Source organism: Megalops cyprinoides, chromosome 1 (genome assembly GCF_013368585.1).
Source record: "Megalops cyprinoides isolate fMegCyp1 chromosome 1, fMegCyp1.pri, whole genome shotgun sequence".
Lineage (NCBI taxonomy): Eukaryota > Metazoa > Chordata > Actinopteri > Elopiformes > Megalopidae > Megalops > Megalops cyprinoides.
In genome coordinates, this window is record NC_050583.1 from 5,882,545 (window position 1) to 5,902,544 (window position 20,000).

The following is a 20,000-nucleotide window of genomic DNA, read 5'->3' on the forward strand; positions in this document are numbered from 1 at the left end:
TAATTACATAAACAATTGTGCAATTATAGACCACCTGCCCCAGACCTACCTCCGTGCCCACCCCCAGCACTACATACCCTTCTCCCCCCCCACCCTCACTCCCACCAACTGCCCCTAATGCTTTACTGCCCTCCAATGCCCAATGTACCCCTCTACGCCTCCTCCCCCACCCCCACCCCCACCAAAGTACCCCTCTACCCCTCCTTCCCCACCCCATCCCACCCCCACCAAAGTACCCCTCTACCCCTCCTCCCCAACCCCCACCCCCACCAAAGTACCCCTCTACCCCTCCTCCCCCACCCCCACCCCCACCAAAGTACCCCTCTACCCCTCTCTTCCCCCTCTGCCCTGGCCATGCGTGCCCCTCGTACCCAGTTTCTGCATGCAGGAGTGCAGCCGCGTCTCCAGCAGCAGCACCCTCTGCCGCAGCTCCTCGTAGTCGTAGGCCCCCATCTCCTCCTGGATGGCCATCAGCACCAGCGACAGGTTGCGCACCTCCTCCTTCAGCCGGCCCATCATGCGCGCGTCCGACTTGTACTGCTCCAGCACCGGCAGCAGGGGGAGCAGCTGGGTCACCTTGTCCTTCAGCTCCTGCAGCAGACAGGAGCACAGAGGGAGAGAGGGAGGGAAGGAGAGAGAGGGAGAGAGGGAGAAAGAGACAGGGAGACAGGGAGAGGGACAGAGAGAGAGAGGAAGAGAGAGGGAGAGAGAGACAGGGAGAGGGAGAGAGAGACAGGGAGACAGGGAGAGGGACAGAGACAGAGGGAGGGAGAGAGAGAGAGAGGGACAGAGAGAGAGAGGGAGAGAGAGACAGGGAGAGGGACAGAGAGAGAGAGAGGGAGGGAAGGAGAGAGAGAGACAGGGAGAGGGACAGAGAGAGAGGGGGAGAGAGAAAAAGAGAGAGAGAGAAAGGGAAGGAGAGAGGGAGACAGTGAGATGGAGACATGGAGAGAGGAAGAGAGAGAGAAAGGGAAGGAGAGAGAGAGACAGGGAGAGGGACAGAGAGAGGGGGAGAGAGAGAAAAAGAGAGAGAGAGAAAGGGAAGGAGAGAGGGAGACAGGAAGAGGGATAGAGAGAGGGGGAGAGAGAGAAAAAGAGAGAGAGAGAAAGGGAAGGAGAGAGGGAGACATGAAGAGGGATAGAGAGAGGGGGAGAGAAAGAGAGGGGCAGGGAAAGAGAGAGAGAACAGAACAGCAGGCAGACAAAGAGACAGAGTACAAAGTGAGAGGGTGAGAAGGAGAGAGAGAGATGGGGGAGAGAGAGAAGAGAGAGCAGAACATCAGACAAAGAGACAGACAGAGATAAATGGTGAGAGGGAGAGAGGGAGAGAAAGAAAGAGAGAGAAAGACAGAGGGAGGCATGAAATCATTAGAGGACTGTTTCAACAAAATGATGATGTTCTCTCCGGGCAGAAGGACCAAGGTCATAACACAGCCATATGAACATTGGCCAGGGATGTAACTGAACTGACTTCTCCTCTCACACTGAATGACCCGTGTGAAGGACAGAGAACTCCTTGGAAGCTGGTGTGGATGCCAGTGTTCTATCAACTATCAACCCAAAACATTTGAGCTGTACCCTACAGCATGTCCCAATATCCTAATCCATCACCCGGATTCCTTACCCCAAAACTCAAGCTTATAACTTATCGCAGCCTGAAACTACTAATTCATAACTTCAGCCTGCATCTCTTTAGCCCTCGGTCTGATCCACTAGTTTGACAGCTAGCTGCTGATGACATATCAAGGGATGAAACCCAGCTGTTATGCAGTAAATAATTTAGTTTGGCTCTGGGTGTAGTTCGTTCTGACACCCAACAACACATCAAGATGGCATAATTGTAATGAGGTAGTTTCGAAAATGTAAAATAGAGTTTTTTTTTCTGCTCAGGGACTGCATGTAGCAAGATGACCAGCAAAGCATGCCAGTACCAGCTACGATTTTGACCTGAGCTGTCCCGCAAGATCAGCTCATGTGGTATACATAACATGGAGATGGGAAACAGTACCAGTCAATAAATGAAATAAATGAAAACCAGGGTTTTCATTTATTTTTATAAATTTTGCTGCATTTTAGAATAATGGTAAAGACATAAAAACTATGGAGTAATACAGATGGAATTATGCAGCCACCAAAAAGTGTTAAAAAAAAAACAAAACTATCTTATATTTTGGATTCTTCAAAGTAGCCAAAAAGATATTTATTTATTTTTTAAAAGAAATTCACACATCAGTGCATCGATTTCACTATTTATATTTGTCTAAGAAACAAATTTTAAGCATTTAAGCATAAGTCTTTAGCTCAAAATGTGAAAAAGAGCTATCTTGATCAAATGATTTGAAATGAAATGTACCTAGAACAATTCATAAAACATAGCAATGAAGGGAAGAGCAACTAAACCTAGACTGGGAGGAGCAGCGATCTGCCTTAAAGGAAGCCTCAATGCGCAGGAAATTAAAAGCAAACCCACGTGAGGACGTTTGGATTAAATTAATGGATTAAATTATAAAATCGAGGGGACATATTTTTGTGCTACAGGCTGCCAGAGCCAGACGGCAGCCTCAACTGTAATCTCTGCGAGAACATCTAACAAGCCTGTATGGAGGAGGTAATGATAATAACACTCAGCTTCTTCTTTCCATCTAGAAACAGGGAAAGTGCATCGGGACATGATGGATTTGAGTGAAAGCTTTTTCAGGTACATCAGGTACAGCGTTCTGGTGCTCGTCTTCCTCCTGCAAAAGGGGGAATTCCTATCGACTGTTTTTTTTTTTTTAGCATCGTAATTCCGAGAGACTCCGCAGAGCTGATGCAGACGAGTCATGGGGGTCAGATGACAACGACGCGGTCGTGTTTCCTCGTGGAGTTTGACCTCGCGCTGTTTTGACAGGCCCAGGCCTCCTCGTCAACGGCCGAGGTTTCTGTTTCAGACGGGCCGCATTTGGTAAGACGAGAGACAATCCATGTGGAGAGGGCTGAAGCAATTACCCTCAACTCACTGAGACGCACATTCCAAAACTAGTGAAAAAAAAAAAAACACAACCTGGATAGAATATAATGAGTAAAAAAATGAGTTGAGTGAGAAGACTTATAATAAATACAATAAATCTTTCACGAAAAAAAGTTTTTCGAAGGAAGAAGCAAAAAAACAGAGACAGTTCAGAAAGAAATAAATTACCCTATTATAAATGTGCTCCAAGTCTGACAAAGAAATTAGTTGCCAAGGGGCTTTCGAAAAGTAAATTGCTGAAGATGCAAAAAAACAACCCTTAATGATTTTTTTCACCACTGCCATAAAAAAATCACTGCATAAAAATAGGGAGGAGGTTACTTCATAGTAACAGATGCCGTACATTCAACACTTACTTCTTTGAGAGCATCATTAGCGATGAGGGTATAGATATAGCAACAGCAAGAACGGTTATGATAACGGGGGACTCTGACTTGTAAACAAGCCAGCAGGCCATGATGTAATATATCCAGGCCTTCTAAAAAGTATTTAGTGAGATCATTTATAAACCATTAACAGGCATCTTTATGGCTGCAGAGCTCCAACATACAGTATATGAGATGAGTTGATGCTGAGACAAGGAATGAAAGCCAGATAATATAAAATGCACTGTGAGCAAAGCATTGGAGTCTGTCATCAGGGATAAGTTAGAGGTATTCCTGATACTGTCCTGCATACCATTGATATATTCCATTAACCATAATCATAATCAAATGAAATAGAAGAAACATCAGAGCAAGACGATCTACTAACCTTTTTTTGCAATCCTAAATCAATCGTCAATACAGATCCTCCAGAAGCCCAAACTATATTTCACACTGTGGGTTTCTCCTAACTAAACCTGCACTAAAAACTATATTTCACACTGTGGGTTTCTCCTAACTAAACCTGCACTAAAAACTATATTTTACACTGTGGGTTTCTCCTAACTAAACCTGCACTAAAAACTATATTTCACACTGTGGGTTTCTCCTAACTAAACCTGCACCAAAACCTATATTTCACACTGTGGGTTTCTCCTAACTAAACCTGCACCAAAACCTATATTTCACACTGTGGGTTTCTCCTAACTAAACCTGCACCAAAAACTATATTTCACACTGTGTGTTTCTCCTAACTAAACTTGCACTAAAAACTATATTTCACACTGTGGGTTTCTCCTAACTAAACCTGCACCAAAAACTATATTTCACACTGTGGGTTTCTCCTAACTAAACCTGCACTAAAATGTATTGTGCAGCATAGTGGGGCGGCAGTGTAGCATAGTGGTTAAAGAGCAGGGTTCATAACTGAAAGGGTGCTACTTCGATTCCCCACGGGGGCACTGCTGCTGTACCCTTGGGCAAGGCACTTAACCCACAACTGCCTCAGTAAATATCCAGGCGTATAAATGGATAACATTGTAAAAACCTGTCATTGATGTGAGTCTCTCTGTATAAGAGCGTCTGCTAAACGCAAATGATGTAATGTATCGTATTCTCCCAGTTGCAACATTCCATCATTGCAGCCAATTGCAAGACATCTGCCTCCTTCAATGCGCAAAGCATTATTGGTAACTGTGCAGTACCCTATATGTGGAGGGAGGGTTTCACTGCAATAAGAATGGGAATGGGTGTTCAGCCCATCTGTATGCATTGTAGCGAAGCCTACAGTGATAAGTATTTGCTTTACTACCACATGCATTAAGTGATTGAGTACTTCGCTGCGAGCTGTCTGCTGTATCGCTCCAGTGTAAGTCTGACTTTCTGCTTAGTTTTGCTGGTTCAGCTGGACTCCCTCACTCAGGGACACGCCGGGCCGTCAGTTCTAATACAGCTCACGGTGGCTGTGGCTCGTCGACCGAAACGGTCCATTACCGTGAGACAACATAGAGCTATTTCTCGCAGATGTGTCCATACTGACTTCTGGGAAATGTATGGCGTTTACGCACGAGTAAACCTGGATTGTGCGTACACTGAAAGCATTTTTGTTAGGGATATCAATCACACATTAGAGTGGCACTCTCTGTTTTGTGTATGGACTATTTTATGACTGATGCGTGGGAGTAACTTGGCCTTTTAGAACACTGAGAGCAGTTTTGTGACCGACATATATCTGCTACTGTTACACCTGCCTCTGTGGTTCTCAACTGTTCCTTTCTTTCTATTTCTCTCTTCCCCCTTTCCTCCCTCTCTCTCTCTCTCTCTCTGTCTCTCTCTCTTTCTCAATCTCTCTCTCTCTCTCCCTCTTTCTCTCCTCCCTCTCTCTCTTTCTCTCTGCCTCTCCCGCTCTCCCTCTCTCCCTCTCTGTCTGTCTCTTCCCACAATCCCCTGCTCAGCCCTGCGGGAGCGTCACGAGAGCGGTCTTTTTATTTCAGTTCCCCATACAGGTATCGATCTGCTTCCCCCCCAAATATATTTCTTTCAGGGTAGCTGGCACGCGTGAAACAGTCGGAGGCTAAATTAAATGAGTTTCCCCAGCCCTGGTGAAGGAGGCTCTGTCAGAAGCGGTGCAGTCAAAGACGCAGATGCGCACATACTGTATAAATACATACTAAAGGAGGATAATGAGCCTGGGCCCTATGCGATTGCTGTGGCAGGCTTCATTCAGGAGAATTGACTATAAAACAGACACCATCAGTGGTGCCACAGCCAGCTGCAGTCTCCATTGGAATGGCAGAGTCTGGGCTGAACTGGGAGATGGGAAAGCCATTTATGCATAGTCTTCATGCTCTTAGTTAATATTTAAAATTTAATATTTAATATTTAAAATGACCATAACATTCCCTTAAACTGTGTGAGAATGATGCGTGCGGGTGCATGGGTACGTGTGAATGTGCGTGCATGAGTGTGACTCCCTGTTCTTCTTTCTGGCTACTAGTAGAGTGACTCATATTCTGCTGTGACTCTGTGTGTGTAACTCGTGCTGCCATACTGTGTTGTGATTCTGTTGGTGTGTGTGTGTGTATGTGTGAGACATATGTGTAGAAAGATGTGTGAGATGTGTGTATGTGTGAGAGAGACTCATTGGGTTGGACCTGTAAAGGGTGTGTGTGACTCAGGGTGTGTTGTGTTTGAGCCCTTGCTCATGATGAAATTTCCCTGCAGGGCAATGGTCATTAAGAATAACAGTGTTGGTAAAAATGACTGACACCTTAAAAACTGTCCTTAGGGAGTTTCTTCTTAAGTTCAAATTAGAACCCCAGTGAGCTGATGCAGCTCAGAATGACAATCGAGACGGGAGGTTCTTATTACATGCACACACACACACACACACACACACACACACACACACACACACACACACACACACACACACAGGCAGACAGACAGGCAGGCAGACAGACTGGCCAGAGGATTTAATCTGGTGATGCTGCTGCTCCAGGCCTCTGAGCTCCCCCCTTCATAAATCTCATCTCTCCCTTTCCTTCCATGGAAGTCTGGACCCATAAATCTCCCGTCCCAGCACAGGCAAGCCGGAGGTCCACACTCATCAGTCAAACTCCTGCAGGGAAACACAACCTTCTCCTTCATTCTGCTGGTGTTTAAACTGTTTCAGGTCTCAGTGTTCCAGCACGCTTACGGAATGAATTACTGCAATGATTACCTGAATGAGAGGTCGCTATTAGACCTGATATGAATAAAACAGCCTCAGCTGGATCTCTTTAACTCAGACTGAATGGAAGAAAGACCCAGCCATGCAGCATGTCTTCAGGAAGGGACACACACCCATTATGTGCACGGTCTGTTTTAGAAACTTTCCATGAAAAAAACACCCAAGATGAGAATGATCTTAACCTTGTGCATGTGTGTGTGTGTGTGTGTGTTAAGAATATGCATTGTAACGCTTTGAATGAATCCCCAGTGAGTCATGACTCTTTTACCTCTTTTAAAACAAAACTGAAAGCAACCTGAAAACTCTGGGATGAGTAGACACAGATGAGGGACCTGAAAGATCTGCGATCAGTACACAAAGACGAGTTATCCGAAAGCTCTGTGATCAGTACACAAAGACGAGTTATCCGAAAGCTCTGGGATCAGTACACAAAGACGAGTTATCCGAAAGCTCTGGGATCAGTACACAAAGACGAGTTATCCGAAAGCTCTGGGATCAGTACATAAAGATGAGGTACCTGAAAGCTCTTGGGGTTGAGGGTCCTGGGGTTCTCAGAAGCGATCTTCAGCTTGCTGTCCACCACCTTCATGAGGGACTCTGTGTTTCGGACGTACTGCAGGTCCCTGTAGGTCCGCAGGTCCAGCACCTCCATGGACTGAGTGATGTTCTGCACCTGTCAATCACATACAAACCTCAGTTTGGGCTGTACCCTGTCTCTCTCTCAGTTTGAGCTATACTCTGTCTCTCTCTCAGTTTGGGCTGTACTCTGTCTCTCTCTCAGTTTGGGCTGTACTCTGTCTCTCTCTCAGTTTGAGCTGTACTCTGTCTCTCTCTCAGTTTGGGCTGTACCCTGTCTCTCTCTCAGTTTGAGCTATACTCTGTCTCTCTCTCAGTTTGGGCTGTACCCTCTCTCTCTCTCAGTTTGGGCTGTACTCTGTCTCTCTCTCAGTTTGGGCTGTACCCTGTCTCTCTCTCAGTTTGGGCTGTACTCTGTCTCTCTCTCAGTTTGGGCTGTACCCTCTCTCTCTCTCAGTTTGAGCTGTACTCTGTCTCTCTCTCAGTTTGAGCTGTACCCTCTCTCTCTCTCAGTTTGAACTGTACTCTGTCTCTCTCTCAGTTTGGGCTGTACCCTCTCTCTCTCTCAGTTTGAGCTGTACTCTGTCTCTCTCTCAGTTTGAGCTGTACTCTGTCTCTCTCTCAGTTTGGGCTGTACCCTGTCTCTCTCTCAGTTTGAGCTGTACTCTGTCTCTCTCTCAGTTTGGGCTGTACTCTATCTCTCTCTCAGTTTGGGCTGTACCATCTCTCTCTCTCTCTCAGTTTGAGCTATACTCTATCTCTCTCTCAGTTTGGGTTGTACTCTGTCTCTCTCTCAGTTTGAGCTATACTCTGTCTCTCTCTCAGTTTGGGCTGTACCCTCTCTCTCTCTCAGTTTGAGCTGTACTCTGTCTCTCTCTCAGTTTGAGCTGTACTCTGTCTCTCTCTCAGTTTGGGCTGTACCCTCTCTCTCTCTCTCAGTTTGAGCTGTACTCTGTCTCTCTCTCAGTTTGAGCTGTACTCTGTCTCTCTCTCAGTTTGGGCTGTACCCTGTCTCTCTCTCAGTTTGAGCTGTACTCTGTCTCTCTCTCAGTTTGGGCTGTACTCTATCTCTCTCTCAGTTTGGGCTGTACCCTCTCTCTCTCTCTCTCTCAGTTTGGGCTGTACTCTGTCTCTCTCTCAGTTTGGGCTGTACCCTCTCTCTCTCTCAGTTTGGGCTGTACTCTGTCTCTCTCTCAGTTTGAGCTGTACCCTGTCTCTCTCTCAGTTTGAGCTGTACTCTGTCTCTCTCTCAGTTTGGGCTGTACCCTGTCTCTCTCTCAGTTTGAGCTGTACTCTGTCTCTCTCTCAGTTTGGGCTGTACTCTATCTCTCTCTCAGTTTGGGCTGTACCCTCTCTCTCTCTCTCTCTCAGTTTGGGCTGTACTCTGTCTCTCTCTCAGTTTGGGCTGTACTCTGTCTCTCTCTCAGTTTGGGCTGTACCCTCTCTCTCTCTCAGTTTGGGCTGTACTCTGTCTCTCTCTCAGTTTGGGCTGTACCCTCTCTCTCTCTCAGTTTGGGCTGTACTCTGTCTCTCTCTCAGTTTGGGCTGTACCCTGTCTCCCTCTCAGTTTGGGCTGTACCCTCTCTCTCTCCCTCTCAGTTTGGGCTGTACCCTGTCTCCCTCTCAGTTTGGGCTGTACCCTCTCTCTCTCTCAGTTTGGGCTGTACCCTCTCTCTCTCTCTCTCAGTTTGGGCTGTACCCTGTCTCTCTCTCAGTTTGAGCTATACTCTGTCTCTCTCTCAGTTTAAGCTGTACTCTCTCTCGCTGTGACTCAGGGTGTATGAGACTCAGGGTGTGTGAGACTCAGGGAGTATGAGCTGTGACTCAGGGTGTGTGAGCTGTGACTCACGATGTGTGAGACTCAGGGTGTGTGAGACTCAGGGTGTGTGAGACTCAGGGTGCATGAGACTCAGGGTGTGTGAGCTGTGACTCAGGGTGTGTGAGACTCAGGGTGTGTGAGCTGTGACTCAGGGTGTGTGAGACTCAGGGTGTGTGAGACTCAGGGTGTGTGAGCTGTGACTCAGGGTGTGTGAGACTCAGGGTGTGTGAGCTGTGACTCAGGATGTATGAGACTCAGGGTGTGTGAGCTGTGCCTCAGGGTGTGTGAGACTCAGGGCGTGTGAGCTGTGCCTCAGGGTGTGTGAGACTCAGGGCGTGTGAGCTGTGCCTCAGGGTGTGTGAGCTGTGACTCACGGTGTGTAAGACTCAGTTGCAGTGAAAAACAGGGCATCGGTTTTGGGGAAAAAAGGGCGGGTTTCTGTGAGGTGGTACTACCACAGAGGAAGGCTCTACTTGTCCTCCGAACCAGACAAAGTTGCGGCTCAGACGGAAAAGGGAATTCTCAGCACAGACGGTCCTTTAATGCGATCACCGCTCCTCTGGCCGTATTTAACCGACCGACGTCACGGTGACAGTGATGATGACCAGGCTGTGCATGCGTAGCGGCTCGGTGAGAATTGGGGGGGGGGGGGGGTGGGGGGCTCGACTCTGAGCTCCAGTGACATGCACACAGACGGGCGACAGGTGACGAGCCGGTCCCCCTGCAGCCCACGGGGATGGGGACGAAGGGGGGGGGGGGGGGGTTATACTGTCTGTGGAGAGGACAGGGACCTGATTGGGTCTCGTCCCCACTCAACGTCTCCCTGTCACCGTGGTAACATTGCTCGCCAAGGTGAGTGCCATCCAATTACCTTGACTGACAGCTCCGGTCGGAGAGCGGCGTGGTGAATGAGCATCCACCAGCACACGTCACATCCTCGGCATCTCTCCCTCTCTCCCTCTCTCTCTCTCCCTCTGCCTCTCCCTCTCTCTCCCTCTCTCCCTCTGCCTCTCTCTCTCTCTCTCTCTCTCTCTCTCTCTCCCTCTCTCCCTCTGCCTCTCCCTCTCTCTCTCTCCCTCTCCCCCTCTCTCTCTCCCTCTTTCTCCTCCCTTTCTGTTTCTTAGTTTAGTTGCCCTCCCTCTTCTCCTCCCAAGTACAGTACCACCACTGCTTACGTGTGCTGCATTTACAATTCATGTAATCAATAACACTGTGAAAAAATCTGTTGCAAACAACAACTGAAGTTCAAAATGAAGATTGCGGAGGAGAATTTTCAGAGGGTCTCTATGCGATTAACCAAACCTAGACAAACCGGTCCCGCCCATGCCGATAAAAATGACCACTTCCTTTCTGCATCAGTTGTTCACGGCATCCTTCCTCCACCCCTTGCTTTTCCCTGCTTATGATGTCCATGTGGGGGGGTCAACGACCTTGGCTCAGGACCACGTGCAATCCCTTTGTTGGACTCCAAGCCAAGTAAAAGTTCCACTACAACTACATCAAATGCAACCTTCATGTTTTGATTGTGTGGAAATTCATGTCCACTGAAAGAAAATAATATGAACTTATGAACAATAATGAAATGGTGAGCAACATCTCAGATATTCTGTTATGACCAGATATTCAGCCTGGTGCATGTCATTTTGAAAATTCCACCATTGTTGAAGCTAGAAGTGCTCTGATTGGCTGGCTCATGATGAACATTCTCGAAGGGGCATGGTCTATAACAGAATGTCCATAAATGAGTACATGAATGCAGACATCACTGTCACCTCCTGTTACCACCTAAAATCTGGATGGATGGACCACTGGAGCTGAATATCTGGTCATAATAGAAAGTCTTTGATATCTCCTTCAGTCAACCCAATTTCAACACAATTCAATGGGCTTTATTGCCATAACAAAGGCACATTTATACTGCCTCATTTGCAAGACACTACAAAGCTGATTTAAAAGTATAATTTCCAAGTAGCACATAATTCGCAAGTTTAAAAAAGGAAACTCGGAAACAAACGAGTCAATTAGTTCATTAATTAAATGGATGGGTGAAGAATAATAAAACTGTCAGAATGATGAATTTAATAAAACCACAAAATAAGATTTATGAACAGCACCCACTGTTGTCAACCCCCCACCCCCCACTCCACCCTCCCTCTTTCTGTCTCGGTTATCTCCCTGTCTCTGTTATCTACAGGGCCCAGCAGGGCGTAAACAGCCCCAAACCGGATCATCTCTGTGGGAGAAAGTAAAGAGGCTATAGACCTGGGGGAGTGAAACGTGTAATGACTTGTTTCAAACAGAGGGGGCACTGTTTCCTCATGCCTTCACTGACCCTGACACATGCATGCATGTATGCTGATACAGATATATGTATACATGTTTGTACATACATGAATGCACTCAGACAGGTATGCATATATGCATGTATGTATGTATGTGATTGTGTATGCATGTATGTATGTGTCTATATATGGATATGATATTCAATACTCAATTTCATTCCCATTTTGTTCCTGATTATAGTTCAGTCCACCATTGCTTAGACACCATTCAAACTCATCACAATATTCCTCAAGTCCTTCCCCCTGCCTACTATTGGATCATTGACCATTTTTTATTCTTTAAAACAATTCACTGTTTAAAGAAAATCCCACTGCAGTTAGAATAGCCTTTTTCATGTTTCAGAAGAAAACGACATGAATGTGACAAACAATCAGCAAAAAAAAAAAAAAAAAAAAAATCACGCTATAACAAATAAAACAGATTATGACAGAAGAGTGGATGTCAGCCAAGATGAAAAGCGTGCACTTTGCATAATATTTTTTTAAATCATAAGAGGAGAGAGACTCTAATTCCAAATGCATTCATTGTGTGAATTGCCTTTGTTTTGTTTCAGTTTCAGTTCTGTTCTGGTTAATCATGCTTCCTCTGTCTCTGCATACTACTCCCGGATCTGTTTCTCTCTCACTCAGCCAACAGAAGATCCTCTTTATTTGTGAATGATACAAACAGCCAGAGATGAATTATGCAAACCTGAGTTCAGAAAACAAGCGGGAAACTGCAAAACTGAGAAAATGAAAATTGAATGAAAAGGTAAGAGTGGGTTATGTTTGGGAAATGATTCGTCTCTGTCTGCATTCTGTTGTGGAGGAAGAATCAATATCAGGGGTCTCTGCCTCTGCCAACAAGAGATGCCTCCATAAAATACACAGAGTCCACTACTTAAATGAAAAAAACCTGTGCAGACATTTTAATAAAACACTGCGCAGACACCTTAATAAAATACTGTGCAGACACCTTAATGAAATACTGTGCAGGCTCTTTATAAAACTGTGCAGATGCAGTAGTTTGTCTCACTTGCTCCCTATGTCTCCCTCCCTCCCTCCCTCCCTCTCTCTCTCTCTCTCACACACACACACACACACACACACACACTTGGCAAAAACTGTAATATGCTCAGATCACTAATAGACACACACACACACACACACACACACACACACACACAAACACTCATAGTATGTATTTGACGGATGGTTGTATCTGCGCGAGAGGGTACTGAAACAGGAGGCTGTGTAAATGTTTATAGGCCTTATGCTGCCAGATTTCAGCACCATGGACAGCAGCACCAGCACCCGTCACAGAAAATGTCATTAACTAGTGCAGGAGCTGAGCCTCAATGAGATGCTTACAGCCATATTTCAGGATATACACCAGCTCTAGACAGCACTGTCCCCACACAGCACTGCCTCTACACAACATTAATTCAACCCAACACCACCTCTACACAACACTGTCTCTACACAACACTGCTTCTACAAAACACTGCTTCTACACAACACCACCTCTACACAACACCACCTCTACACAACACTGTCTCTACACAACACTGGCTCTATACAACACTGCTTCGACACAACACCATCTCTACACAACACTGCTTCTACACAACACCACCTCTACACAACACTGCCTCTACACAACACTGCCTCTACACAACACTGCTTCGACACAACACCACCTCTACACAACACTGCTTCTACACAACACCACCTCTACACAACACTGCTTCTACACAACACCACCTCTACACAACACCACCTCTACACAACACTGCTTCTACACAACACCACCTCTACACAACACCACCTCTACACAACACTGCTTCTACACAACACCACCTCTACACAACACCACCTCTACATAACACTGCTTCTACACAACACCACCTCTACACAACACTGTCTCTACACAACACCACCTCTACACAACACTGCTTCTACACAACACCACCTCTACACAACACTGTCTCTACACAACACCACCTCTACACCACACTGTCTCTACACAACGCTGACTCTACACAACACTGCTTCTACACCACACTGCTTCTACACAACAGCGCTTCTACACCACACTGCTTCTACAAAACACCGCTTCTACACAACGCTGACTCTATACAACACCACCTCTACACAACACTGCTTCTACACAACACCACCTCTACACAACACTGCTTCTACACAACACCACCTCTACATAACACTGTCTCTACACAACGCTGACTCTACACAACACTGCTTCTACACCACACTGCTTCTACACCACACTGCTTCTACACAACAGCGCTTCTACACCACACTGCTTCTACAAAACACTGCTTCTACACAACGCTGACTCTACATAACACTGCCTCTACACAACACTGCTTCTACACCACAATGTCACAAAAATGCACTGCCTCTGAAAGGTGGACTGTTCCTTCAGCTGCCAGCTTCCCTTAATGTAACACAAAGCAAGCTGAAATGGAAATTCCTTTAAAAATGACAATTTCCTGAGCGTGAACCCTGCTGTATGGAGGCGAACTGTGTGGAGTCTGAGCAGTGGGTAACACTCCACAGCAGGTCTTTAAATAATACAAATCATGATCTTCTCCTTCCTCACAGGCTGATTAACCTACCCCCAAACCACAGTAATAATAAAGCTGGGTATATACCACGGCTGGTCTCTACAGCCTTAAAGGTCATTAATAATACACCTTCATGAATAACATAACATGATATGCTAAGCAATATAATTCATTTTGCAGATTCATATTTAATGTTTAGCCGAAGACTCTTAACTCCTATGAATAAGTCTGACCCTCCACACAGATTTATTTTTTTTTGTTATCCTGGGGCAGTCGAAAGCTGTGCTGCAATTTTCCTCCCTTTGAGCCCCATGCCAGTGGTTTTGGCTAAATGTCCATTCGCACAAAAATGGAATATTACATCACTATTTATATGCATATTATAGAATATTACAAAAACACAGCGTGCATAGAAGCAGATAGATATCTCTGTGATGGCGTGATGCTCTTTGCTGAATGAGCCAGCTCAAGCACAAAGAGGATGTTGATTAGGATGCCCTGCTGCTGCGCAATGAGAAGGCACGCATCCTAAATGGTGGCAGACATTACAATAACCTCACTGTGAGTGCTCGTTTCAAACCAGCACTATCACAGCGGGAGATGCACACATGTTCGGTGATGTAAAATGTCACACTCCTCTCAAATAAAGCGGCCAATATTTTTTTATGAAACAAATGGCTAATTATGTAGCATTTGTGTCTTTTGTGATGGTGTCAGACTGAATGAGGACATAAAAAAAACCCTTTCCATTCCATAGCCACATGTAACACAATCCATTTATGTCACGGCGTGTGCAGAGAAAGTATTGTTAATAACAGGTCATATGCAAAAACTTTAGTGATGATATAGAGATGATAAGCAGAGACACATTTGTGTATGAGGCAGGGTTTCGAGGCAGTGCTGTGTGTGAGGCAGTGCTGGGTATGAGACAGTGTTTTGAGGTAGTGCTGTATATGAGGCAGTGTTTTGAACAGTCAGCTAAGTAAAGCAGACAGATTTTTAAAACATGTAAACATTTAAACATCCGGGTCAAAGGACAGGTAAGATGGTGGCGGAGTACGTCTGAATTGTGTCCTTACTACTCGCTCGCACTCTCATAGAACGTACTACAGTAACAGTCGGGTAGTACATCCTTAACCGACTTTAGTGCATACTGAGTATTCGGATGCAGCCAGTGTTGTGAGACAATGCTGTGTATGAGGCAGTGGTCAGAGGTAGTGCTGTGTGTGAGGCAGTGGTTTGAGACAGTGTTTCGAGGCAATGTTGTGTATGAGGCAGTGTTTTGAGGCAGTGCTGATCAGACGCAGTCCTGTACTCCCCAGCCTCCTGAAACTGGCCCCCGCTTCACAGTGTCACCACTGATAGAGCTGCTGCTCAATTCCCTCAGTCAGCAGCCTGGATGGCTGTCTCTCAGAGTCTACACTCTGCACCATCTTTCCTGCATCCCCTCCCTCAATTCCCCTCTCTCCCTCCGTCTCTTTCCTCCTTTCTTTCATTTTCTCAGTCACTCTCTCTCCCACTCCCCTGTTTCACTCTCATCCTCCTTTTCTCATCTGTTTCCCTCCGTTCTCCTATCTCCATTCAGTCCACTCGAGATGGAGTTATCAGCACAGCAAGTAATCAGCGCGACAAGCAAACACCGTGTCAAAGCACAAGATGGAATGCCAGAAACACACCGAACACAGGAGAGACGAACATTCCATATTAAACCACTGCGTGGAGCACGTGTGAAAGAGGCCCTCTCTGTATCGCTCGCGGTTTTTCCGATTTTTGGCAAGAGGCGACACACTGGGCTGTGCTAGCACCAAGCACCCCACTCCCTCCCACAAGGAAAGGCAGGCTATCGATCTTGCAGGGGATCTCGGATTCAGAGCGCACGTCCTTCATTTTGGCTGGGGGATGTGTGTGTGTGTGTGTGTGTGTGTGTTTGTGTGTGTGGGGGGGGTTACCATTGCCTCCCTTTACTTTTCCAGTTGAGTCAGGAAATGCAGGTCTGGCTCAACCTCTGCAAAAATGCTACACTCCTACTCTCCCTCTCCCCCTCTCTCTCTCTTTCTCTCTCTCTCTCTCTCTCTCTCTCCCTCTCCCTCTCTCTCTCCCTCTCCCCCTCTCTCTCTCTTTCTCTCTCTCTCTCTCTCTCTCTCTCCCTCTCCCCCTCTCTCTGACTTTCTCTCTCTCTCTCTCTCCCTCTCCCTCTCTCTCTCTCTCTCTCTCTCTCTCCCTCTCCCTCTCTCCCTCTCCCCCTCTCTCTCTCTTTCTCTCTCTCTCTCTCCCTCTCCCCCTCTCTCTCTCTTTCTCTCTGTCTCTCTCTCTCTCCCTCTCCCCCTCTCTCTCTCTTTCTCTCTGTCTCTCTCTCTCTCCCTCTCCCCCTCTCTCTCTCTTTCTCTCTGTCTCTGTCTCTCTCCCTCTCCCCCTCTCTCTCTCTTTCTCTCTCTCTCTCCCGCTCCCTCTCCCCCTCACTCTCTCTTTCTCTCTCTCTCTCCCTCTCCCTCTCCCTCTCTATCCCTCTATCTCTCTCTCTCTCTCGCTCCTCCCTGTCCCTCTCTCCCCTCCTCTCTTTGTGGTATCATTGTCGTCAATGCCCTTTTTATCAGCAATTAATCCTGCTGACCTTGATGGTTGCCTTTGTGCACACAAAGGGAAGCTCTTTGTACCGTTCTGTGATTGCTCAGGATCAGCACTGCTTCCTCCGAAGGTAACTGACATTCTCACAGTCCATTTTTGTACAATTTTTTTTCTCTGTCCCGGGTGTTCATTATAAAAAAAGAAGGAGTATATCAATAGCCGAATTTTGTGGTGGGTCAAGCTAATTTGTTTTATCCTTCAAAGGAGAAATTGCATAATTTATGTGTAGGATGCCGTACTGTTTTTTTTTTCTTTCGTCTGTAAAAACCAGACTAACGAATTCAGTTAAATATCATGTCTGTGAAGACTGTGGAATGCTCTGATAAGATCTGGAGACTAAAGGGCTCATTTTACTCTGTAGTAGAAAATAATCTCATATTTCATGTAAAATGTGTTTCTGGTTTTGTTGGAGAGGCAAAAGGCAATAAGTGCCCTGTTTGATGCCAGTCAAAAACACTGGCCCTAGTTGCTTTCATTGGTTACTGATGTCTAATTGCTTTCTCCTATTGAAATAATTGCTTGCGATACAAAACAATAAAGTTGCAGTTTAAAGTCTTTCGTAAAAATCATTCTTGTTCCCAGTTCAGTTCAATTACACTTGGATTCAGCTTGCCTTATTGGCATAACAAGCTGACGCTCATGCTGCCAAACCACATTGAGAACAGCACGTCCACTAGACCAAGTAAAGCAAACAAACAACATAACACAATATTCCTTAAGTGGCCAGAACTTACAACAGAGCTCTAAATTAAAAAAAAAATGTTATGGATGAATAATATTATATATAATAAGATTATTATGTAGTATTATAGGATTATAATAGCAAGAATATATGAGGAGTATAATAATAGTAAGAATATAACTGTACATTACAATAATATAATTTAACAATAATAGTTTTGTTAATACTAATAGTATAATATTGTAATAGTTATTATAACAGTATATTCTTATAATAGTAAGAATAGGAATGAAAATAAGAATAAGAAGAATAATACAGCTGTAGAATAAGAATAATTTCAGAATTTGTTTTGCCAAAGACAGTAGCACCTGCACTTGGGAGAGAAAGTGTTGAGCTCTGCTACGGGCAGAAGGATGTGTGAAGCACCATATTCTACGTTCTGGAAGCCTTTCCACACACCTGTTAATCTTTAAACACACCTGTGATTTTGCACAGGAGAGAGACCCTCAGCTGTGGCCTTTCTGGAAAGAGATTCGGACAGCAATGTGGTCTTAAATTACACCAGGAGGGAAACCATACCACTGCGAAAATGCAAGCTAATTCTGGATGCAGGAATGTCTGACGTGATGAAAAATCTCACCGTACAGTGTGTCACACAGGTGTTTTTTCAAGCATAGTGCATACAGAATGACACTACCTCCTCTAGCCCTCTCTCTCTACTTCTCCCCTGCTTTCACTCTCCCCCCTCAACACCCCCCCCCCCCGTTGCCCCCTCTCTCCTCCCTGCACTTCTCTCCTTCCCTCTTTCCCCCTCTCTCTCTCTTCCTCACCCATGCTTTCCCCCTCTCGTCTTCCCTCCACTTCTCCCCTGCTCGCCCCCTCTCTCCTTCCCTCTCCGAGGAAAGCTTTTCTAACTCTCTTCATGTCCCTGTTCTACCCTGAAATGTTCCAGATGACCCATTCTGCGAGAGCACTCAGCCTCCGCTGTCAGAAGCAGCTGACAGGACAGAAAGAAATACTCTCTCTTTCTTTCCCTCTCTTTCTCACTCCGCCTCCCTCCTCCTCCCATTCATCACACTGAGGTTCCTGCAAGGGTCCTGAAAACAGGCTGAAGCTGCTGCGAGAACATTTTATCTGATTAATGCTTGATCTCTCTCTCCCTCTCTCTCCCCTCTCTCCCTCTCTCTCCCTCTCTCTCCCAAACAGCACTGCACCAAAGCTCACAGAAGGTCTCACAGAATCTGTAGCCAGTACATAGATTAGATACAGGACTTGTAGGTACATGTGTGTGTGCATGTTTGAATGTGTGTGTGTGTGTGTGTATGTATGTCAGGCGTGGGGAGGGGGGGTGGAGCTTTTGTGTGTGTGTGTGTGTGTGTGTGTGTGTGTGTGTGTGTGTATGTATGTCGGGGGGTGGAGCTTTTGTGTGTGCGTGTGGTCATGTGTGTGGTCATGTATGTGTGTGTGTATGATTGTCTGCTTGTGTGGGCGTGTGTGCGTGAGTGTGTGTTGAGATGGACATTTAAAAGGAATGGAAAAACTCACGATTGCTAAGACTGAGATGGGGCACAAGTGGCACTGCCCCTTACACTTGACAACTGTTCCAAGCTCCTGCAGTCCTGTAGAAGGACTAACCTCTGCCCAGTCACACCCCTGTCTCTCACACTGATCTCCTTGTGTTTCACTCTAATCACAATGTCTCTCACCACCCTGATACACCACACCTCTGATCCCAGTCTCACCAACTCTCACCCTGATCTCACTGTCTCTCACACTAACATTACTGTCTCGTGACCTGATCTCACCACATCTCACCCTGATCTCACTGTCTCTTATACTATCAGTACTGACTTACAACCTGATCTCACCAACTCTCACCCTGATCTCACTGTCTCTTATACTATCAATACTGTCTTACAACCTGATCTCACCAACTCTCACCCCAATGTCACTGTCTCTCACACTAACATTACTGTCTCGTGACCTGATCTCACCACATCTCACCCTGATCTCACTGTCTCTTATACTATCAGTACTGACTTACAACCTGATCTCACCAAATCTCACCCTGATCTCACTGTCTCTTATACTAACAATACTGTCGTACAACCTGATCTCACCAACTCTCACCCCAATGTCACTGTCTCTCACACTAACATTACTGTCTCGTGACCTGATCTCACCACATCTCACCCTGATCTCACTGTCTCTTATACTATCAATACTGTCTTACAACCTGATCTCACCAACTCTCACCCCAATGTCACTGTCTCTCACACTAACATTACTGTCTCGTGACCTGATCTCACCACATCTCACCCTGATCTCACTGTCTCTTATACTATCAGTACTGACTTACAACCTGATCTCACCAAATCTCACCCTGATCTCACTGTCTCTTATACTAACAATACTGTCGTACAACCTGATCTCACCAACTCTCACCCCAATGTCACTGTCTCTCACACTAACATTACTGTCTCGTGACCTGATCTCACCACATCTCACCCTGATCTCACTGTCTCTTATACTATCAGTACTGACTTACAACCTGATCTCACCAACTCTCACCCCGATGTCACTGTTTCTCACACTAACATTACGGTCTCCCAACATGACCTCACACACTTTCACCCTGATCTCACTGTCTCTCTCACAAACATTACCGTCTCACAACATGATCTCACACACTCTCACCCTAATCCCATGCTGTAGGAAGGAGTTTTTTTGGTGAGGGGAGTTCATTCTTTCTCAGTAAAGATTGACAAGGTTTATTTTTTACTCT

General features: G+C 45.9%; 1 protein-coding gene across 2 annotated transcripts in view; it reads right to left on the bottom strand.

Moving 5' to 3' along the window:
- Positions 1-20,000, bottom strand: part of LOC118776993 (noelin-2-like) — a 71,593-nt gene that overhangs the window by 11,912 nt on the left and 39,681 nt on the right. For both annotated transcript variants that reach the window (XM_036527687.1, XM_036527678.1), the window contains exons 3-4: positions 7,122-7,277; positions 372-591 (exon numbers count right to left, since the gene is read on the bottom strand). In XM_036527687.1, coding sequence (XP_036383580.1) covers positions 372-591; positions 7,122-7,277 — 376 coding nt within the window. The remainder of the gene's footprint in view (positions 1-371; positions 592-7,121; positions 7,278-20,000) is intronic.